The sequence below is a fragment of the Mercenaria mercenaria genome, chromosome 7, assembly GCF_021730395.1.
Source record: "Mercenaria mercenaria strain notata chromosome 7, MADL_Memer_1, whole genome shotgun sequence".
In the NCBI taxonomy this organism is placed as follows: domain Eukaryota; kingdom Metazoa; phylum Mollusca; class Bivalvia; order Venerida; family Veneridae; genus Mercenaria; species Mercenaria mercenaria.
The window spans coordinates 31,756,235-31,781,194 of record NC_069367.1 but is presented as its reverse complement, the minus strand read 5'-3'; the positions used below and the strand labels follow the sequence as shown (position 1 = coordinate 31,781,194).

At 34.4% G+C, this 24,960-nt stretch overlaps 1 protein-coding gene across 1 annotated transcript in view; it reads right to left on the bottom strand.

Annotated features, from left to right (window-relative positions):
• Positions 1–24,960, bottom strand: part of LOC123554608 (glypican-6-like) — a 74,391-nt gene that overhangs the window by 33,327 nt on the left and 16,104 nt on the right. The window contains exons 2-3 of the mRNA XM_045344859.2: positions 14,832–14,990; positions 1,988–2,379 (exon numbers count right to left, since the gene is read on the bottom strand). Of these exons, the coding sequence (XP_045200794.1) occupies positions 1,988–2,379; positions 14,832–14,990 (551 nt within the window). The remainder of the gene's footprint in view (positions 1–1,987; positions 2,380–14,831; positions 14,991–24,960) is intronic.

Here is a 24,960-nt window from a genome sequence, read left to right as displayed (position 1 = left end):
TGCCATTACAAAATCTATGGTTGCACCTGCAAATACTACGATGTACTTGATTCTAGACGACAGGAACAAACATCGAAGAACCAGGATTACCGAATAATACATTCTGGTACAAATAACTTTAGCACTTGAGTTGTTTAAGGTGAAAAACAAAGATTTAATAAAATTTTGAAATGGTTCCTTTACGAAGTTACGAGCTTCGATATAAACGGGGTCAGTCTGTGGGAGAGCTGTTCAAAATAAAGAAGGTATACCACACACTGAATGTATCAACCGAATTTTCAAATCTGATAAAACTGATGAAAGATAATCATCCAAAATTCTCATATCAATTTTTTTCAGGTTACAATTTTAATATTCTAGACAGGTTTTTTTCGTCAGAAACTTCATCCATTTATTTACAGCCATTACGGCAGATCATGTGCAATCCTTCAAAATTATCGCTTATATATATCAACACTTGGTGGTAATGAAGATAAAAATACTTCATATTTTTGAAAACGTCAAGACATTTTATTGCGAAAAAAAATCAAATTTGAGCCAATAAATTACACTTATCTGCATTTAGAGAAACATTTTAAATTCTGATGCGGTACATGATACGTGAAAATCATGTTGAAAGTATTAAATGAAACCAGTCTGGCAGCAAGTGAAACAAAGCAATGCAGCACTCACAGACTGCGGTGTCGCTGTTGTGAGCTGTAAAATGTGCACTAAAATTATCAATTTTCAAAAATAAGTTGTTTTACATTGAAAAATAAGCTGTTTTACATTGAAACATAAAAAACTGAAGTTTCTTGTAAATTTTCTTTGCAGTCATTATAAAACAATCGAAGAGTTGGGACAGTTTTTTCCAGTAAAGATTATGCAATTGCATGACCACATACAGTTTGTAACAGTTGCAAATGAATGAGCATTCATGAGCAATATGCACCAATTTTCCTGTGTTTCAAAAAATCTAAATATAGGCCGACAAAGTGGGGAAAGGCCTGGCCGACAGAACTTGACTGATAAAAGGGAAACTGCCGGGATCAAATGATTTGCGCAGTGAGCTTGGCTGATACAAGAGAAAATGCCAGGCTCTGACACATGAATTGCTCAGTGAGCTTTGCTGATAAAAGGGAAAACGGCCTGGATCACATGAATTTTGCTCTGTGACCTTGGCTGTTAAAAGGGAAAATGGCAGGGATCACATGAATTGCTGAGTAAGCTTGGCTGATAAAAGGGAAAATGGCAGGGATCACATGCATTGCTGAGTAAGTTTGCTAATAAAAGAGAAAATGGCAGGGATTACATAAATTGCTGATTGAGCTCATTAACAGGAGCCACATATGCTCTAGTGCATAGTGGCATAGTATTTCACTGTATGTGTTGCTAATATCAATATTACCCACATTTTACCCCAGCTTTACCACTAATCTCTCTCCACTAATGAAGCATTAATCAGCTTTGCAGAGTTAATCCGAACAATTCTCTAATTTTCATCAGTTCTGCCCAAATTTCCAGAAAACTAAAGAACTCTGTTACCGACCTTATATATAACTAGATCTTATATACAATAGGAAAAACACCAGTCTCATTTATATCGGCTATACCGAGTAAGAAATCCAATTTGGATTCCATTATTTAACCTCAGACTTCCATTTAAGGCCTGATAGGTTGTTTTTCTCTGCAGACATCTTAATTAATCTAGTGTCTCCGGCTGATAAATAACAATAAATGACACTAGCATTAATCCAAATTGTATAATGTCACAGTTAATTGATCATTACAGGCGGGGGAAAATACTTCCTAATGAAATGTAATGAAGTTAAATTATTAGCTTGAGCACCTTTTTTTTCGCTATAACGGAGAATTCTTTGAGGACAGTCGAGTATGTTTTGCTGTGCAACTGGGAATAGGCTATTGGCCCGATACTGGAGGTGACGAGGGTTCTTAAACTTCATTTTACAATTAATACGCAAACTTTTTAAGGTATTCATAAACTTACCCTTTCCATTGCTAATATCACATCTCTGCCAATCGCTAACCCTCTAACGAAAGTCCGAGCAGCAATAAATGCTCTTTTCACTTGCAGCTTCAATTTTTGTGGAATATCGCCAAACGGCTTTAAATCATCCATATGCCGTGTAACACAACTCAAGTAGTCTTTTTCAAACACATACTGCGCGTTTAATAACTCAAACATTTTTTGTAGTAGGTTCGTGAAGAAATCATTTAAAATGTCCACAAGATTTAAATTTTCACCTTTATAATACAGTTTTAAATCACGGAAAAGTTTGGAAAACACTTCAGCATTTTGCTGGTATAATAATCCGTAAGTCCGAACAAACATTTCATGTAAGTCTTTTTTGGAGTTCTCTAAAAGTTCTGTGAAAAACTCTGAAATGAAAGAAAAAGTTTCTTGTTAATACAATAATTCTTAATAGAACTAAAACAAATTTCCACACATTGACATTACTGAATGACCACTTTGGTAAGGTATGGCTGTGAAATTTGGGGCAAAGGAACAGGTTAACACTCTGTCCAGAATATTAAAGGGAGAACATTGTTCATTACACTGCAAAATAATAATAAGTGACTCAAATATTTATCATTTTTATGTAATACCACTAAAAAATTATCTTCCAGAAAGGTAGGTCGTTTCTCTTGTTAGTTTGATCATACTGGTAGACAGTATGAGTGACAGGTCACTAACCACATACCTCTCACCTTTGTGACTCATTTAAATTCCTGCAATATTAATCACAGAAATCGATGAAACCCTACTGCTTTTTTATGGATTATGTATTTCAGACTAGCTTTAATATTCACATGAAACCCAGTCTGATACACGGAATTTGCGGTTAATGCTGTCTACTTAAGAAATGTCAAGGTTGCCTTCCAAAGCAAATTTCAACATGAACTTTAGCTTGTTCCAATTTTGCAAAGAAAAACAATTTGAAATACTTGTTCTATATCCCTAAGGCAAACAAACTGAAATGTCATTATTTTCTCTCTGAAATTTTCTTGAACAACATCTGCACAGAAAGTTCACTGGCGCTCTGACAAAATGTAGCCGAGGATAACAGCTGATTGTCTGATTTGACTAAAGTCTAATAAAAAGAAAGTCAATGGTGAAATGACATTTCTGGCCAAGACTGGTGCAACAGAATATTATGCTTTGATAAAGTTTGATGAAACTTGCCTAAAAACTGGCAATTCACATATATCTAGAAACAGCAATCAATAACAAATGGCTAAAACAGCATATCAACGCAATTAACATTATTGCTAGAAACAGCAATTAATGGCAATAGAGACAACAAATAATGGCAATGGAGAAAAGAGTTACTACCATTTAACAATAGGACTAGAAACCACAATTAATGGCAATGAAGATAGGAGTTAATGGCATTTAATATTATGAATAGAAACAGACATTAACAGCAGTTGAGTTGCCATTAACAGCCCAAAAACAGCAATTAACAGAAAATGCAAATTAACATCGGAACTTTTTCAGTTCATAAAATAAAAGTAATAAAATCAACTTTTTATCTTGTTTTACTCAAACTGCCATAAATTGCATTTTAAAAAAAAATTGTCATCTTTTTAATCTTTATTCATTCATATTCATAAAGAAAATAACATTACTTTCAAATTTATGTTAATCACCGGCTAATTCAGTGAACATCTTATTTCGAAATAAAATTCTTCGTATTTATTCAAACTGTATGCAAATGACAGCATTCCTCAATTTCTATAACTTTGAAAAGTTTTTATTTGCATTAGGAAATATTCAAATAACTTTTACCATCAAGTGTAAGTCGCTGCCATAGCCTTTACGATATTTGATCTGAGGGGCGTGAAATTGCCTTCCTAATCCTTTCTTTACGGTTAATGCTACCCATAATGCATCACATTATTAAAGCCATCTTTGTCACCAACAGCGACAATTAAAAAAAAAAAATTCAAAAGTAATTTATACTGCTATAACACATTAAAATAACTTTATTATGCTTTTTATGTAAACTTTTAGGATAAAAAAACGTCTGTCTCAACAACCTTACTGCACAGTTTAATGGTTCATATCATTTTTATTTTTATGAGGAAAACTTATATGACTTGTATGATCTTCATATGCAGAATATTTCAAGAGTTTGTTTTTTTTCAAGTTGAATAAACACTAGTGATTTCAGAGACCTTGCCTGAGCACACCCCCTCCCACACCCAAACCCCAACCCCCACCAAAAATCCATTATTTTAGCTTAGCTTATCTAAACTGCAAAATTAGGAATTGTTTTAATGAATGTCTTCAGACAACTAAAAGTATAGTAAAGTAGTCGCCCAAAGTGAAATTCCTGTGTGTATATTTTAATTAGTTTTTACATCATCAATTTTAAGTAAACTTGTTGTTAACAATGGTGTGTCTAAACTCCGCCCAAACATTAAAGGTCTTATATAACCCAATTACCCAAAGCTTTCTCACCAATCAGATTGTCACACTTACACACTTTTAGGTCATCTAACAATTATTTGAGTCATGACATTAAAAGGAACCATGGCCTACAAATTTTCAAAAAGATAAAGTGTGTTTACTGATGAAGAGTTACAAGCATTTCTGCAAATGAATGAAATCAAAAAAACTTTTTTGAACAGCTATTCAATTGTGAAATATATTGTCAAATAAAATTCTAATTTAAAGCGATTTAAATCTTTTGAAAACGTTTCTCTTTCACAACTGGAGCAGGTGGAATGCGAGGTATTTAGATTACATAAACAAAACCTTTGTATCATAAATCTTACAAAATGCAATGAGTTTTGCAGAAATTTCTTTATAAAAGATCACTTTAAAGGTAGACTTTCAAGACAATAATCCAAGGTATCATGCTAAAAACAGAGCCAATTTCAATTTCTTTCCAATGGCATTTCCACCTATGAAACAGATCACGGCAACTTCGTTTATAGACATCTGATTGATTGGACTTTTTGTGAAGTTTAAAATTGAAAATACATATTAATCTCTTATTGCTTTCAACACTCACCATCTGCTCCACCAACCAGCATGAGTAAATCAGAGATATGCAATACAGTGGTTTTCTGTCATTTTTTTCCCTTTTATCCAACATCTTTGAAGAAATAAAGTCGTTCTCAAATTAATTTAACATTTTTCAAAAAATAAAAAACATTGCAAATCTTCCTTTAATACTGTAATATATCTGTCTACAACAGCAAAAGCAAAAAAGTAAAATTTCTTTGATAAACTCTGTGATATTTGTGAACAAAACAAACAGATCTAGCTAACCTACAAAGTCATTTTATCAGGAACTGTTACTACTAATGATCTAGGAGAGAAATGGTATGTCTCGTTATCTAATAAAAGCCTGTAATAAATGAGCTCTCGTATACTATATTAATCACCATCTTAGCATTCTTTGTGGGCAAAATATTTTGGTAAATACTGAATACAGGCTTTTGTGGATTATCAGGCTCTGTAAAAGTATAAAATCTTTCAATCTTAATCTTTCATAGGCAAGTGTCCACCATATCCTTTAAAACTACTCCATGGACCCCTCTCAACAGAAGGAAATATTCTCCAGAATAATGTATGAAACTGTCACCAAGGACAAAATGAATTTAGTCAAACTGTCATATACAATAAATGCCTTACTAGTCATTACTTCCTATTAAAAGCTAATAGCATTGAGGCAGGTTGAGAAACTACATTTCTGCATCAATTCAGCACAAGTATCAAACATAAATTTTGTAAAAATATTAGAACAAAATTTTTATGAAGACAAATTCCCTCCTAGAAAAGTCGCCCCTTCCTTGGATCAAACCCTACTGATCTGCATTGGCTAGGTGCATGCCCTCTCACCAGGACTATAGGTCATACCAAGTGCTATGTTCTTGGATTGAGTCATTTGCTATTAAACAAGTACTATTGAATGATATGTTAAAATGCCTTTCATCTGAACATAATCCTGTTGTTTGTGTATGGTATCAATTCACCCTTACCACCTTACCGCTGAGGTCAATGTAAGGCCAGTGTGGACACTTGCTATCAGTTTTACCTTGTCATAAAACCAGTTAATTTACAACACTGTAGATTACAGTCATACCTTCTTTGGTCATTTTAATGATGCAAGTCGCTAATAACAGACACTGATATATGGCAACTTTTGACTACAAAATGTCTGTCTGTGTTTGATTTATGAAATTTTTAAATATTTCAATAATACAACGAACCCAGTAGACAGAACGATGTTCATTATTTTTTTACCAGTGTTTTAACGACTGTTCCACAAAAGACAGACAATTTATTAACAATAGAAACAGAAGTGGAGGACAAATAACTGTGTAGGGAATGTTTTAATTATTACCATAAAGCTAACAAGGTGACAAAGAATGACACATACAGGTCCTGAGCGTTTTGACTATTACAGTGGAAGACAGAATGAAAATCGTTAAAATTATTAGTAAAAATCATTCTTCACCTCAGTGCAAAAAGGTGATAACTGCATTGACATAACAAGAGCTGTCCAAGGACAGCAACGCTCGACTATTCAACAGCCTTGTCAATTGAATGAATACAAAAGTCGAAAAAGGGGCATAATTTTGTAAAATGCAAAGTAGAGGTATTGAACCTCTGTACTGCATGTCATATCATGACAGTGAACAAGTGTGTGAAGTTTCAATCCTTTCCAATTTGTGGATACTGAGATACCAGCTTACATACAAAAACTTAACCAAAAACTGCTAAGTCAAAGGGGCATAATTTTGTAAAAATGCAAAGTAGAGTTATGGGACCTTCACAGTGCATGTTAGATCATGACAGTGAACAAGTGTGTGAAGTTTCAATCCATTCCAATTAGTGGATACTGAGATATCAGATTACATACAAAAATTTAACCAAAATTTCTAAGTCGAAAAAGGGGCATAATTTTGTAAAAAAAGCAAAATAGAGTTATGGAACCTGTGCAATGTAGGTCAGTTCATCACAGTGAATAAGTGTGAAGTTTCAATCCATTCCCACAAGTTGTTACTGAGATACCAGCTTACATACAAAACATTAACCAAAAATTTCTAAGTCGAAAAAGGGGCATAATTTTGTAAAAAAGCAAAAAAAAGTTATGGAACCTGTGCAATGTAAGTCAGTTTGTCACAGTGAATAAGTGTGTGAAGTTTCAATCCATTCCCACAAGTGGTTACTGAGATACCAGCTTACATACAAAACCTTAACCAAAATCGGGACGCGGACGCTGACGCATGGGCGAGTCCAATAGCTCTACTATTCTATGAATAGTCAAGCTAACAAAGCACTTATCTTGCTCGGAGGTGCAGTTGTTTTGTTTTGTCTTTGTTTTTAATCAAACTACTTTCTCTTTATATAGCACAGGGCTTCCTTAAATACAAATCTGTTACAAACTTGGCAATATTTATACTTAGCAATGCCCATCTTTCTAACTTTCTATTAATTTCTTATGAGAAACGTTAAAATTTTATTTTCCCTCGAACATCGTTAACAGAACTAAAAATAGTCCCACATGCAATACAACAAATAACACCAACCATTTCAGTGCATAAAACTGGAAAAGTATTCATTTCTTAATTACATCTCTCTTATCGTATTTAAATCACTGAAATTAGAAACCGTAAATTTTCAACTGTTGCAAAGTAAAAACTTCGTCTCGTTGTAATGTGAGACGTATATGAGGTAATGACTCAACCCTATCAACATTCTTTTTGGCAAAAACGCTCACAGTAACGCCAAGTAAAACATGAATGAACACCAAACCCGTGTTCGTTTTTTGCAAATTCAGTGTTTTTTCCATTTTCTAAATTACGCCTTGCCTAGCTTAACAACTGTCTCTGAAATGTCAAAAAGGTGCAAAAACATTTTCCTACATCAGCTACTGTAAAAATTCATTGTGACAATGCAGCCAGAAAGATTATGATGTTTCAAGCCATTATTTTTTTTATAAATTTGTTATACAATAAAAATCCTTCAGTATAAATTTTATGATGCTGAAACTTGGCAGTATAGATTTATGACGTTGCTCTTCAATGCACGTTCCTTTGATATGGTTTTACTGTAATGATTTTGGGTTATTTGTGCATATCTTATTTGTCCTAAATAATGAGTTCACAAAAGTCAAGATTGATCTGATTGATTATAATCTTTTTTACCACTGCATCTTACTGATGTAACTGTGGTCAGGTTCGAGCCTCACTCGGGGCGTTGAATTCTTCTGGCTCGGTGGTTCTACCCAGGTGCCTGCTCATGATGAAATAATGCATGAAGGGGCGGGCACCTGGGGTCTTCCTTCACCATCAAAGCTGGAAAGTCGCCATATGACCTATATTTGTGTCGGTGCTATGTTAAACCCATGAAATAAATAAGTAACTATGGTCAGTAAACAGAGTTCACCAGTAACCGGACAACTTCTCCACACAAACCAGACATGAATCTTCCAACCTGTGACCTCTCCATGTAAAGTCTTGCGCTCTAATGACTCAGCTAACTGGGTGGGTTTCAAAAATGCTGAGTATATATATGGGGCTGTTGGAAGAGATTGTGGCCCTTCCTTTGGTTTACCCCTGCTCATGTCCATATCTTTGACTAGATGCTCATAAGTGGTTATGACCCTTTGTTTTACCCCTGCTCATACCATTCTTTACAAGTTGTGACCTTTCGTTTTACCTCCAGCAGCTAATATCACTGTCTGTGACTAGATAATCACAAGGGGTTATAAACCTTTATTTTACCCCAAATCACATCAATTTCTCTGATATAATCACAAGGGCCCAAGACCCTTGATTTTTACCCCTGCTCATACTAATTTCTTTGACAATCACAAAAGGCTTGTTACCCTTTGTTTTACCCTTGCTAATAACGGTTATGACTAAGATTACCATTAACCCTTACCCTGCTATATTTCTATAATGGACTGGTCCATCTTTCAATTTGGACAGTACCACTTGTTATTCAAAGGGGTTTTCACTGAAAATTTACTGACTAAATAGCGAACAGTGCAGACCATGATCAGACTGCACGGATGTGCAGGCTGATCTTGGTCTACACTGGTCGCAAAGGCAGAATCATCTGCCGCCAGCAGGCTAAGGGTTAACAGCAGTAAAATTACAACAATCACTTCATTTCTAAGAATATCTAACATTTAACCTACTGGCAAGGAATGAAAATTCCAAGTTATTTTTTTCACCGGGTGCTGTTGACAGAGAGTGTTATTTCCTATGCTATTAACAGGCTTTATGTCTCACAATAATGTGCGTGTCAGAGATGAACACCATATGTTTTTATGCTTTCCTACTGCTGTGTATACCATTTTCACCTAATTTCTGCCATCTTTTGCATTTTTTTTCCTACCAGAAACTGCCAAAGTTATGATTTTTGTATTTTTCCCCCCATTCAGGTTCAGTTTACAGACACATACTGTGATACTATTTACTGAAAAGACAGCAGTGACTAATCAGCTTGTATACTTTTTTGGCACATTTTATTAAACTGAAACATTACAAAAAGGGCCCTAAATTCTGATAAAATGCGGGTCAGAGTTATGGTTCTTGTTCTACTTACTCAGCTAATGACGATAAACAAGTGTGCAAATTTTCAAAGCTATAGCTCTTATAGTTTCTGAGAAAAAGTGGACATTAACAAAAATTTTAACCAACGCCAATGCCGACGATCAAGTGTTGCCATACCTCATAGATTATTTTAAAAAAAACAGACGAGTTAAAAACTACATTTGACCATGTTACAGTTATATAGTTATATTTTTATGTATAATTGTTCAAATTGAGCTCTGAATATTATTATATGGAAAAGCTTACTAAAAGCTCTTAAAATTGCTTAAGCTTAATAGGATTTAGAAAACAATACTTGGTAAAGCACTAAAACTGATCTAAACAGTTAAAGAATCACTGATAAAGTCTCCTACTAAAGCTCTAATACTGATGCTAAAATTTACCAAAGTGCTATCACAAAACCATTTACAATGCCCTGAAAGTTTTAATTCTTCTTAAAAAGACCGTAACATATAATTATTAAGGTAGCACCAGACAAACTCTGCCTACTCAGTGTACTAAACCTGAGACAGGTGCTTATTTAAATTGAGAAAATCAACAGGCATAAATTTTTCAATGAACTTTACTATCAAGAACATTTTTTTCTTAATTGCTTCAAGGTAATTGCTCATTTTAATATCACTCTTAAAATTATATCTACCAATCATAACTTATAATTTCCCCTTTTCTTACATCCCCCCACTTAAAAAAAAAAACAAACGTCAATAGTTTTGATCTAACGCAAGCTAGGAAAGCTATCAAAACAACAATTAACGATCAATTTGCACAGATACTTAACATTTTTGCTCATTTAGTTATTGCCGCAAAGAATCCAACAATTAATCATGTTTCTGTATTAATCGTAAGAATCAATAATGTTGTTAAAGAACGAGAAACGATATAACAAGATGTGAATTATGACTAAAAATAGCACACAACTTTCACAATTTGTATGCGAAATATTTCATTAACTCTGCTGGCTCGTCATCAGACAAAACGAGCACCTACTGTGGAAACTCAATTTCAAATGTTGAGTCATTCAATCAATACGGCGGACAATCATTGCCGATGCCACATGGTGACAATCAGTTTTCCTTCTTCTTACTACAGGGCTTGGAACAAGTTATGAAATAACATATTTTTTTAATCATATAGTGCATTAATCTTGTATGTTATTAATATTAGTTACCAGAGAAGTCAGTAATATTTTTCTTTATATATTGATTTTACCCATAAACTTTTCGTACTTCTTCCCATGATTTGTTATGTATTTTGGGAAATTCCTATTCAAAGTAAAATTGTGACATATTTCAAAATATCTTTAACTGCAAAGAACAGATTTAATTCAAAGAAAATTCAGCCTGAAGAATGTGTATCAGACAATAAATGAGCCGCGCCATGAGAAAACCAACATAGTGGGTGTGCGACCAGCATGGATCCAGACCAGCCTGCGCATCCGCGCAGTCTGGTCAGGCTCCATGCTGTTCGCTTTTAAAGCCCATTGGAATTGGAGAAACTGTTAGCGAACAGCATGGATCCTGACCAGACTGCGCGGATGCGCAGGCTGGTCTGGATCCATGCTGGTCGCAAAGCCACTGTGTTGATTTTCTCATGGCACGGCTCAAATATTCATTGAAAACACATTTAACACAGCTGTGTATTCAACCAAGTGACTTTTTCCTTCAAAATGTTAATAATTTCGGGAAAATCTACTTTATTTTACGTACATCTGCATTAAAACTGAAGCGATTACAGAATCAGTAGATCAATCAAACGTTGTTCCGATGCCAAAATTGCTTGTTTATTCCGACAAATCTCGTAGCATTTTGAACCAATTTTTCCTCTCTCGCACAGATTATATTTTTTAATAAAGATCTACTAGGGTAATAAAGAGAACGCGTAGTTCTGAAGGAAAGGTTATCTGTCTATGTTTACATCCTGACTGGAGAAGAGATTTCAGAATCAGTCGGTACACAATGCTATTTCATCATAAGGATGCTGGGTCTGCTCCAGCTGATACTGTTTACCAATTTCTAATCGAAGTAATAAATAGAACAGGTCTGGTCTGTTTTTCATTTTTATGAAAGGAAATGCAGGCATATTTTACTGCCCATCATTGCCGTCTGCTTCTTGCTGCTGTTGTTGCTAGTAAGACGATCTTTGCTTTTAGGAATATCATCAATAGTAGACTATATTATAACAAAGGCCGAACTTTTCATACCAGAAGCGTTTGGAATGAAACATACTCAGTATCTTTTAGTCCAGAAGATGAAACTGGATTTCTTCTAGTTCGGAGAATAAAACTGGACGTCTTTTAGTCTATTTCAAATCTTTCAATTCATAACTTCCAAGATCAAAAATAACCTAATCTCTAATTCTATACTTCTAAAAAACCAAATGTCTACTACATGTGTAATAGATAAATGAACACCTGTACTTTTTTTTCTTTTAAATTAACCCTTTTGGTTGTGAAATTTAAAATGTAACACGCAATAATCTAAACCAAACACCATAAAAAATATGACGCTTCATGTTATTCTTGACTTTCGTAATTCAATTGCACTTAAAACTGTAGAACCGCAATATCTAAATGTACTCACAGGACAGTTGGCTGCAAAAAATTTCCGATTATTTTTTTTACAAGCACTGTTTATTGGCATTTTATCTTAAAAACAATCTCAGTGGGGAAGTACGTCATAAACACATCAAAAATGCCTGTAAACTCTCATGAGGATTGCCTAATATTTCATATTACCTACAGTATATCTTCTTTTTTTCTGCTTCAAGAAATGTCAGCACACTCGAACGCTACTGAATTTATTGCAAGATGAAATAATTCAACTTTAATTATATTTTTTATTCCATTCATTATTAAAAACCAGGTTTTTCTTCATTTCTTAGAATAAATTTGAAAAAAAAAAAAAAGTTCAAGCAAGATCAATTTCCATAATAGAGTGTGATGAGATACATAAAAGATTCCAAAGAAGTTGTTTAAAGGGTCTTTCTATTTTTAGCTCTGGTGCAGCATGACATTGGGAACTTGCAGCAGAGTAAAACAAGAGTGCCAGAATGTCACAATATACGCCCGTCACAGCAAATTTCTTTACTCTAGCTGCTGTATTGCAAATGTATTTTAATTTTGTGGTTGTTTAGTAATCATTGTAAATCTTTTGTTTTTCTAAGTCCCCCAAAAAAAACTCCTTACCAGGTATAGAGACCTTAAAATACACCTAAAATTTGAAAGTAACATCTATGCTGTACCACAGAAAAGTGGTCTTGGGTTTTCCCTACGGTCAATTATAAAAAAGTTACCATATAAGTTATTTATAGTAACAACTAAGGGAAGTTAATCTTAAAAAAAAAAAAAAAAAAATCCAAAAAAAAATTGTAAGTCCACACAAAAATCTTTACCAGGTAGAGATTGGTCAAAATACACCTCAAAATTGGATGTAGCATGCATGTTGTACTACAGAAAAGTGGTCTCGATTTTTCCCTACGACTAGTAATGAAGAAGTTACAATATAAGCTATTTATTGTAACAACAAAGGGAAGTAATTCTAAAGAAAGGAACTGCGCATGACACTTCCTCTCATGATGGTGTATAATTGTGCCAAGTTCCATCAAAATCCCTCCATGCATGAAGAAGAAATGCTTCTGACCAAGTCATTCTTGTATCTGACCTTTGGCCTCTAAGTGTGACCTTGACCTTAGACCTAGGGACCTGGTTCTTGCGCATGACACTTCATCTCATGGTGGTGAACATTTGTGCCAAGTTATATCAAAATCCCTCTATGCATGAAGAAGAAATGCTCTGGACAAGGTTTTCATTCTTGTATCCTTTGACCTCTAAGTGTGACCTTGATCTTAGACCTAGGGACCTGGTTCTTGCGCATGACACTCCGCCTCATGGTGGTGAACATTTGTGACAAGTTATATCAAAATCCCTCTATGCATGAAGAAGAAATGCTCCAGACAGTTTTCATTCTTGTATCCTTTGACCTCTAAGTGTGACCTTGACCTTAGACCTAGGGAGCTGGTTCTTGCGCATGATACTCCGGCTCATGATGATGAACAATTGTGCCATCTTTCATCAAAATCCCTCCATGCATGAAGAAGATATGCTCCGGACAAAGTCATTCTTGGATTTGACCTTTGACCTCTAAGTGTGACCTTGACCTTAGACCAAGGGACCTGGTTCTTGCGCATGACACTCTGTCTCATGATGGTGAACAACTGTGCCAAGTTTCATCAAAATCCCTCCATGCATGTAAAAGATATGCTCCGGACAAAGTCTGTGGACGCCGCCCACCCGCCCGCCCGCCCATCCGCCCGCCCGCCCGCCAGGGTCGTTCCCATAATACGTCCCATTTTTCAAACGGGCGTATAATAAAAATTCTATATTACTTATTAGTTTATACATAATATATTTTACGTCGATTGTGAAGGAAGTTATGCAACTTATATTAATCACTCTCGACACCTCATTCCTGATGGAATCCATCTCAACGGGGGTACGAGAGAAGAGGCCAGTTTCCCTTTTAATGCCGAGCGCCAAGCAAGGGATTTACTGGTACCATTTTTCACATCTTTGGTATGATGCGGCCGGGGAACGAACCCACGACCTCCCGCATACAAAGCGGACACTCTACCACTAGGCTATGTAACTAACTTGACAGATGTACATGCAAGGATGCTACTAGCCAAGTTTGGTATAACAAATCAAACAGTTCATGAGATGCAGCTGTTAAAGGTTTTTTTTTTTTCTAAAAAATTTTCAGGCAATCACTCTTACTCTTTGCACTTAATTTCGGGATATCCTTACAAGCCAAGTTTGAAGAATTCACCTATACCTGTCAATGTTTGTTTGTTTGTTTGTTTTGGGTTTAGCTCCGACTTTTAATAGTATTCAATTATGCAATGGCAGGCAATTAACCTAACCAGTGCTCCTGGATTCTGTACCAGTACTAACCTCTCCTCTGCAAGAAACTACCAATTTCACCATATGAAGCAAACGAAGACGATGAATGATTTTAGATGCAATGTCTTAAATTATCAATCATCATGAGGGACATACGCCTTACCAGTAGGATTGGACTCATGACCTCACCATCCGCAGATCTGCACTCTTCCCACTGACCTAATTTAAGCTGGCAGACTTAACAATTACAAAGAATGTACTGCTGCTGGACAACTGCTGACAAACTCAACCTTTGCTGAGATCAGCTAAAAAGTTCCGAAACTTTCGATAATAATGATTTTCTTTTACTTACCATCAAATTTTTTTGTTCTAGATACAAATGTTGATTTGATAAATCTAAATGCTTCATCAGCTACTGACTCATACTCCTTCATACTGAGTGACTTGAGCTTATTCTCCATGTCTGACGTGCAGCACGTGCTCCCGTGTGGACAGATCTGTAAATGATCACCTGCAAATAGAAACAATGAATAATTAAGCATAAAAAATTTATACCTACTAATTACTTTATTGGATGAGTGGCAACGTTTTGGTTCTTTACTTTGTTTCCCAATGAAGATTCGACCTATAGAAAAAACTCACCAAAAAGTGTAGAGAACTCATCTTTCTTCTGCAGGAAAATGCTTGGTATGAACCTTAATCATTTTCTCCTAATTTATTACGTGGGGACACAAAACAGATTAACATGATTGTAAAAAAAAACAACAGGGTATAATTCCTCTTTTCTTTCTTCATACTGAAAAGAAATCAAGGGAGGTAACTACATAATAAAGCTATCTACAGTAGACTGGTGTCCACAGGACATCTACTGGAGCTTTTACATTACCTACCGGCTCAACTGACCATTTAAACTGACCATAAAAAAACGAAAACCTATAAATATCTATCTCTTCTTTTTCAACTTGTATGAACAAGCTGTTTCAGCATTTCCCTCACACAAACTGACAATTATAGGTATCATAAATATCACCAGATGTAACCAAAAACCTCATATAACACCTCTACCTTGTCAGACATACTTAGCCTATGTTACAGCAGGCTGGACAATGACCTCGAGTACATAAACTAGGGCCAGGTCTTCTGTGTCAAAAAACATTCACTAAATCACAATCAGGCAAAACAGTTATATAAATGATATATCTCCTCATTTATCATGAAAAAAAATTACACTCAGATAAAAAAGGAAATGTAACTTGGCAAAGTGTCTCGATCTCTCCTTAACATTGTGGTTCAACAGAACAAATTATGTATTGGTTGCCAGTTAACATAATAACTAGTGGTTTGTTGAATTTTTTTTTGTACAAGTATCATCCAACAACTTCCTGGGGGAAAAAAGGAATGTCATTTAGGACATAAGACTCTGGGTTCTAGAACTTTTGTTTGTTTGTTTTGGGTTTAACACCATTTTTCAAACAGTATTTCAGTTATGTAACAGCATGAAGTTAACCTAACCAGTGTTCCTGGATCTGTACCAGTACAAACCTGTTCTCCACAAGTATAACTGCCAATTTCCCCTATGAAGCAGAGGTGGAGGACAAATGATTTCAGACACAATGTCTTTTATCAAACTGTCACTAACACCTTGCCCTGGGCTCAAACTCAAGGGTTCTAGAAGTGGTCTGGATAACATTTGCCCATTTAAAAGAGTCAGTTACACGGCTCCTCGTAGTCCACAGTCTAGACTAGCCACTAGACTGATAATAATACATTTCTACATTTTTCCTTTTTTTGACAAGTTTAATTTCATAGAGACAAAAGCCAGTCTATTTGAGAGATTTTCACAGAGGAATGATGTTGAAATTATGTATGATATTGGACATAGAATATAGACTGGCTCAGTTCACTACATTTAATCATAAAAATGTAAAAAAGATATATCATAGTCTAGGAGGTAGTCTATCCACAGTCCAAAGTGCTTCAAATTCTTTTAAAAGTAACCCCACCCCCCTACCACCAACGTAAAAGATGGGCATCTTGGCAGCTTTGTTGTCAACATATGAATTTATCTGACTATTATAACAGAAGTACTGATAATTATCTGAAATAGTTTTCAAACACAAATAGGGGGATAAAATATTCCGAGCTATAAAAGGATCAAGGTGAACACGACCAACAGATTCAATAATATTTTCTATCATGCTAATCAATATTCAAACCTTTGGCAAATATATGAGAAAACAAGTATTTAAAACAAGACTTAACAAGAAACGGAGATCTTTTTTTCTGTTTATAACAAAGAGTGTGGCATCTACAATATAAACCAAGGCATTATAGGCCTTTAAACATACAAGCATAAACACAACATATCACTTTCATTCTCAACATGACACTTCAATGTTTTTGATGGAATCTGTAGACTTAACTGAAGCTTTTGATTCAAAACAATTCAATACAAAATACTCTTCATTCAGAAGTAAATGTCAGTTTCAAAATCTTTACAATCACCCGCTGTCCAGGCAAGAATGGTTCTGATTTAGTCATATAATAGCCATTGCTGGATGGTCAATTTCACATTGGTCAATAAAAGGAGAGGGGCTGGAATGTAAATTACAGGAGTGTTAGATTACAAAGTATGATTATGACCATTCAGGTAAATGGTGTCAGTTACTTTTGGTCAATTATCACAGTATGGTCATACTTTGTCCTACTGAAATTGTTCAAGCCTGGCAGGCAATACTAAACTATCACTGGAAAATCATCACACGCCTAAAACTTGTCTTTATAGTGACTGTGCACCATTGTGTGGGTGCCTGTTTAAGATGAATTTAAGACTTGTCATACATTATAAGAAACATCAACAAAATATTTGGGCTCGAGTCTACACCTCAATGTGGCAATAAACGGCAAGCATTCCTTGTACATTAAAGAACTTGGATGAACTCATTTATGTGCAATGTTCATAAAATTTAATGCAAATTAATTTTACTATGTTATAATGCTATACAATGTGACTAATAACCTTAGCAAATCAAAGCGCTTGAGGGCGGAAAAAAAAATGTAACATTCATTATTACAAAAAATATGACAGATAAAAAACATTATTTGACATTTCATCGCTATCATAATGTTTTGATGTAACCGAATTATCGTAAGTATCATAAATTTCAGAATGAGGTTTCTTTTTTAATGAATGTCGCCAAATTTAAGTATATTGCAGCGTGTTAAAGAAGAGATAGTGATCTCGGAGCAAAAAATTAATTCAAAACCCTTACATTAAAAGAATTTATGAAGAAACGGCAGCATGATGTTGTCAGACATAAAAGAAGATGTTCAGTTAAATCTAAGTGATAAACGTTGCAACACAACGATAATGTTCCTTCTAGCCGATATACTCTTAACGTATTCAAATTAGAATGTGTCATACCTCGCTATATCATAATCACATTATTTTAATTTATTCGACTTTATGTAAATCAGGCAAATGCAGTAAGTCTGTTGATGTACATACACATTTTTTACATTCCGACTTCAAACGGAATATCCATGCGGGCACATTAACTTCATAAAAACTTCAGTAGTACAGTGTTTTAATGAGTGCATCTGTCTGTACAGTAACACGGAGGAAGTTACGACAGTTGCATAAATTATTTGATATAAAATTTAAAAACACCTGGTAATTTGAATCAAACATTTGGTCAACACAAAAAACACTGCGTAATTTTTATAACTATATTTAACAACAACAAGGCAAAACAGCCTTATCTGCCTGTGGATTTTGAAAGATGTAAAAAGCAATTGGAACAAACATCGTATGCTCTACTGTATCGATCCCTTCATTTCGTATCCTTATGTAACTGCACTTTTGTTAAATTTAGGGGTTTTGTTTTCGCTACAATTGCGAACTGTTCATGCATGCATATTCACAAAAATAAATAGTCACAAATGTGCTATTACTTTCATAAATGTGCTTATACTTTTCAAAAGCTCACCATGCATAGCAAAAATAATCTTAGTATAAACCATGTGTACACATTTCAAATTAAAATTTCGCAAAAATTTTGCCTCTCAAAAATATTTGATTTTGCAATATACTAACAAACGACAACTTTCACACATTAACAACGGCACAGACTGATTGCCACATACAAAATTTTAAAAACTGTGTAGGTAAATCTGGCCATGTCAATGTTTAAATACTTTTGCCGCGACTTCGTAAAAATGGTACACCAAAAACTCACTGGACATCATTTACGCAAATTCTGTGACCATAAAATTGCCCTAACTGTTATCTGAAGTACTTACATTTAGGTAAAAAACCTATATAAGGGATAATATTTCAGCCGTCTACCTAGGCGGTAATAAACATGTCTGCATCACCTATTCAACAATATATTTTATTTATCTGAATGCTAAGCAATTATCCACGACAACAGCTGTACCGAAGAAAAAAAAAACGGTATGTAATTTAGTCATTCAGAAGTGGATGGAGGAAAAAACATATATATGCATTGATCTCTGTTGCTCAAAACTTACTCAATGACCTGACTTTCAGTAAAATCATAAAATATTGGGTTTCCCCAAGTAAAAAATACAACGAGCAAGGCAAGACTTATTTAATTTTGATCACATTTGATTCTTTTAACACAAATAATATAAAAAAAAAAAAAAATCGTGACCTGATCTAATATCTCATATTATATCAATAACCCTTATGGCCAATGGAGACTATTCAAAATTTTGATAAAATTTACACTTAAAAGTGTGCCTGATCCTGGTTTTAAATTCAATCTAACCTATATACATACAGCTGTTTTATTAAATTGTAAATTTTCATAAAACCTTTTGAATTTAAATCATAGGGATTTACGAGAGGATTTTCGCTTTACCTCTAAACTGCTTTGTATCAATGAATTCTTTATTCGTTATTATATCTTAACAAGCGTACCAATTACCGCAACTAGAAATCGCAAAATTCCATTTCAATAGAAAATGTCGCCGTCAAGTGAAACGGATAAGCGTAACAACACAATAATGTAAATAATCTCAAACATGAAGGGTTAAATCTTATCTAACCTAAAATACATCCATATACCTAAATATTTAAATGCCGTTTGTGAGATCAATCATCAACTCAAATGAGAATTTTTTTTTATTTGATACAAAACAAACAATACCGAAATACTTTCTAACAAACAAAGAAAAGTTGGCCCATCGAAGAGATGGATCCTTCTGTAAAGTGACCTTAAAATAGAATGGCTTATTATATGAAATAGTGTTTGATACGAGATAAAGACCCTTTAACTGAATGTGTGCAAATACCCGTAAGTCGTCAATAGTACATGTCAATCACCGCTGTAAAGAATATTCATTCACAATTATTATCTTCGAAAACTACGTACTTTGATACTTGTGTGTGGCCAATCACCAACTTATCTTGGCTTTTTTATATACAATCGATCAATTTATCAGTCGATATATACATTTGCCTAAAAAGGTCAATTCAGATACCAATCACGGACAACTTAAGGTTTTTTTATACACGACTTGAGAAAACTGGGCTGAGATCGCTTTTTTTCCTGAATGACTAAAACCATTCTGATTGTGAAATCTTTTCAACTTTCCAATACATTCCTATCACGAGAGATATTGACCACTGCAGGAAATCGGCTCACAAAGCTATAAAAATATTTCAAAAACAAAAATTTATTTGTCATTCAAGACAAAACACGTCAGAGGAAATCTTTTAAAACATTTTATCTTTGTCTAGACATCATATTCTAAAATGACAAGGTGTATAACAGACCTCTTAAAACTGCTTTTAACCCTCTCAGATTAAGGTGTGGACCAAAGTTCAGAATTCATATATTCAATTTTGTCACATAAAATGAGTAGGATGATTTTTCATAAAAAAAAAAAAAACCAACAACTCCTTAAAACTGTACTATTGATCTGTTTATACATCATGGTTTAGAAAGGTGCTTTTATCCAAAATATGCCCAATTTTTTTTTTCTTGATTTCTAGTTCATGCATTTTTGGCAATACTGTATCTACAAAGAATATTTAGGACTTCTTAAACGCTAGCATTGCCAAAAGTTATTGTAGTTGAAATCGCAAATTAGATTTGAGAACACTAACTTTAAGACCTAAAAGACAACCCTACGGAATCAACCAATTAACCGAACCAGTTTATGTTAAAGCACATAGCTTGAAAGGGGACGCATATACTGTAGAAAATGGAAACTAATTAAAGAAACAAACATTTCACTAATTGTTCTGTAATCTGTACTTATTAGATTTACTCCTATTACTTCAATTAAATAATTTAAAAGCTGCGCCTAGTTAAACCAGTACAAACTTTTCCCATGGGCAACTGGTTGGCTCAAAAACAATTACTCCTCGAATACCGTGTTCAGACTACGTTTTTAATCCTACATTAACTTGGGTTTATTTTTTAAACTAGTTTGCGTCCTCACTGTATGTGGTGTAAAACGTGAATTTTGTAAAGGTCAAGTGGTTTCTGTAATGTAGCATTAAAACTACCTCAGGAGGTGGTTTTAATACTACATTAAAAAGTAATGCTACATTATTTTACAAATGTGAACACAAATGTGGGTTATAACTGGTTTTACAATCCCAAATCCACAGATCTTACGTTTTGGAGGAAGAATACCATGTGTTTCTCTTTTGTATCAAACAATTGATGCTGTGGCTGGCAAAATTAATTGGACTGTTGTTGAAACAAAAACATTAAATTGCGATATGGAGTCATGCTGACGCTCAAAATGGACAATAGATGGAATGAACAGAAATTCTTAGATGAACACAGAAGTTTAATATTGATGACCCCTTCTTGTTTCTGTTAGCTTCAATTCTTTGTAACCTTTTTTGCTTATTGCAAGATATCTGTTAACTTCCAACATTGCATGTATATATTTAAACCACATTTCTTTGCCTAGTGTGGACGCAAACTGGATTATATTTTGATGGGTTTTGAATGTCAGATACCAATTATAGCCAATTAGTGCCTAATAAAAATAAAACCGTTCGGCTAGTGTGAACACGGTATAATACACATGAACATGGCATTGAAATTGTAGATAACTTGATTACTTATCAATTAGTAATTATTGTTTTCTGATACAAATCCTGCATGTGCATACAAGAAACAGGTATATACACTTGAAAACAGTTGCCAGTAGGGCAATGGGTTTCAAGTACTGTCTGAAGTACTTGGGTTAGAGACTGAAAATTGTGCCAAATGGGACATGTGTATAAAAGTCAGTATGACAGCAAGGTGAAGCCGACATAATCTGGTGTAGAATGGTATAATTTATGTACAGTTTTGGTATAATTTGTGTACGGTTTGTACAGATTTGGAATAATATTGTATAATTTGTGTATGGTTTGTACAGATCTGGTGAAGAATGGTATAATTTGTGTATGGTTTGTACAGATCTGGAGTAGAATGGTATCATTTGTGTACGGTTTGTACAGATCTGGTGTAGAATGGTATCATTTGTGTATGGTTTGTACAGATCTGGAGTAGAATGGTATATTTGTGTATGATTTGTACAGAACCGTAGTAGAATGGTATAATTTGTGCATGGTTTGTACAGATCTGGAGTAGAATGGTATAACTTGTGTATGGTTGTACAGATCTGGTGTAGAATGGTATTTGTGTTAGGTTTGTACAGATTTTGTGTAGAATGGTATTTGCATATGGATCTTGTGTACACTGGTGTAATTTAAATTGTGTACAGATCTGATGTAGACTGCTATAATTTTTGTACAGTTTTTTTTTTTGTTGTTTTACATTATTCCGAACACTGAAAAAAAAATTCATCCAGTGTATATGTACAACATTCTTGCTATTTGTGTAATAATGTAAAAGGTAAAAACCTCAATCAACACCTGATAAAAATATTTAACAGTCATTTTTTAATATGAATGAATTCAAATACATAGGACTGAGACCAATCTAATTATGGAATTACTTCCCTTTAATACATGTTAAAAGAAATATTCATGTAAGAGTCATTATTTCACACCCAGAAGATTCTAAACATTTGATGACATAGATAATTTCAATAACGATCAATTCTACACCAATAAATAAAGCACTTTTCCCCTTTTTTCTAAAATCTTATCTTTGTTTTTCGGCTTAAACAAGTGTTCTGACAGGTTTTAAAGGATGGTAAATCATGTAAAAATCGTTGCCAATTTTCCTGACAATAAACAATTTACCTGGCTTCCCAAGACCTCTGTAGACAGTTGCCTATACACTCATTTTCAGCATCACTTCACTGATGGCTTTGTAATGCAGATTCCAATTTTCCATCATTAGGCAAGGGCATAGAAAAAGCACACTTTTTTTTTTTTTTTTTTTTTTTTTTGGAAATGCTTCTGTTTTGTGTGCTTCGTACTTTGGGGGGAAAAAACATATAAGCACCAAGAACACATGCACTTGTAATGTTTTTGTAATAAGCTACAGTATCTTTTTTGTTTGCGTTTTATTAGCATACCTCCTCATACGGAAGAAATGAAATGTGTTGTTTTTTTTCAATACTTCAATAGCAAGACTGAAGTCACAGCTCTAATGCTGAAAATTTGGCCCTGAAGGAAAAAAAAGCATATTTCCAACTTATGGGCTTTAACACAAAACAGATGTTTTTAAGTTTCCAAACCATTTATGTATACTGGGTTGTTTTTTCTTTACATTCATGTACAATTATCTTCATAGTTGTGTTTTTTTTCTTAAGAGACTACGCACATTTTGGGAGTTTACATATACACATAGCATGTTTAATGACTTTTAAATGAGCTAGGCAAGTATTCCAGTGGCTTTGCACTGCATGTAAAAGTAATAATATTGAAACAGGACTCCATTGCAGGTCTGGTAAACTGTAGTGCCTGTTACATCAATCCAGACACAGTGTTGAAAACCAGACAATTATTTTTACTAGATAACTTTGCCTCACCAACAACCTCATTTTCTGATTCTTTTGCAGCATTTGCCTGATTCCATTTTTCTTAGAATGCCTGTGAATTGTCTTTAACCCTTAGTATTGCTGGACACGACTGATTCTACCTTTTGCGACTAGTGCAGTCTGATCATGACCTGCGCTGTTCGCCATTCAGTCAGTATCTTTTTGGTACGCACCCCATTTAAAGCAGTTAATGGTACTGTCCAAATTGAAAGATGGACAAGTTCATTATAGAAATTTAGCAGGGTAAGGATTAACAGGACTTACAGAACATAGACAGAACTACGACATTCAAGACTCTTCTTCAAGAAAGGTAAAAAAGTCTTCATAGTATCTAATCCAAGACTAAAGAATACAATCTTACAGTTACAGGTTCGGGTTTAACCCTTAGCCTGCTGGCGGCAGATGATTCTGCCTTTGCGACCAGTGCAGACCAAGATCACCCTGCACATCCGTGCAGTCTGATCATGGTCTGCACTGTTCGCTATTCAGTCTGTAAATTTTCACACCCCTTTAAATGATAAATGGTACTGTCCAAATTGAAAGATAGACCAGTCCATTATAGAAATTTAGCAGGGTAAGGGTTAAGCCAATGCCATTACAATGATTACACATAGATTCTGAAAAGAGACCTCACTAGACTGTTACTGCCATCTCTAAAGCTCACTTTAAAGCTTTAAACATGACACAGCTGTTACATAATGAAGGTACTGAAGCCTTTCAGCGACAATCAATTGAATCGAATCAAGACACACTAACTCGTGAGTCACTGTAACACCGTTTATGGAAATCAGATCAATGTGAAAACTCACTGGCAGCCACAAAAACCCTGTGGGAGCTAGAAATGCAATTTTTCCCTATCACTTGTTATGTAACAGTCAGGCTATGTGCAAATATCACGAAAATTGTCATTGAATAAAACAAGTAACAGCTAGACAGTTAATTGATAACACTGCAGCGGCTATCAAAAATAAACAGTTTATGGATTTTATTAAAAAAAAATTACTTGTGGCAATGCTGCAAATATTGACAAAAAATGTGTTTTTACGTCTCGCACCAAAAGAAAGTGATTCTTTTATGCCTATAAAACCATTCATACTGCTAGCAATAATGCCAGGTAAAATAGTGAAAACTGTAGGGTCTGCAAAGGTTGTATTTTTTATGCTTTTCCCATCTATCCAATATTCATAATGGTAGATACTGTTTGTTACAGCTGTGCCATTGCATTTTACTGACAAGAAAAAAAACATGATCCTTTAAGCAGAGAAGCTAGCCTTCGGCAAACTGTTAAAAATCTGTTTTTTAATTAAAAGAGCATGACAAGATAAGAAATGCACTGCCTGTCTGGAGCAATTTTACTGATTTTGATGAGTTCAGCAAATGTTACATTTATAAACAAGAATCTATTTCCATCATACATGCTTTAGAATTATTAATGTCATACTTGATTAGCAAGACCAGACTAGAACATGTTCTCTGAATGTTAAAAGAATCAA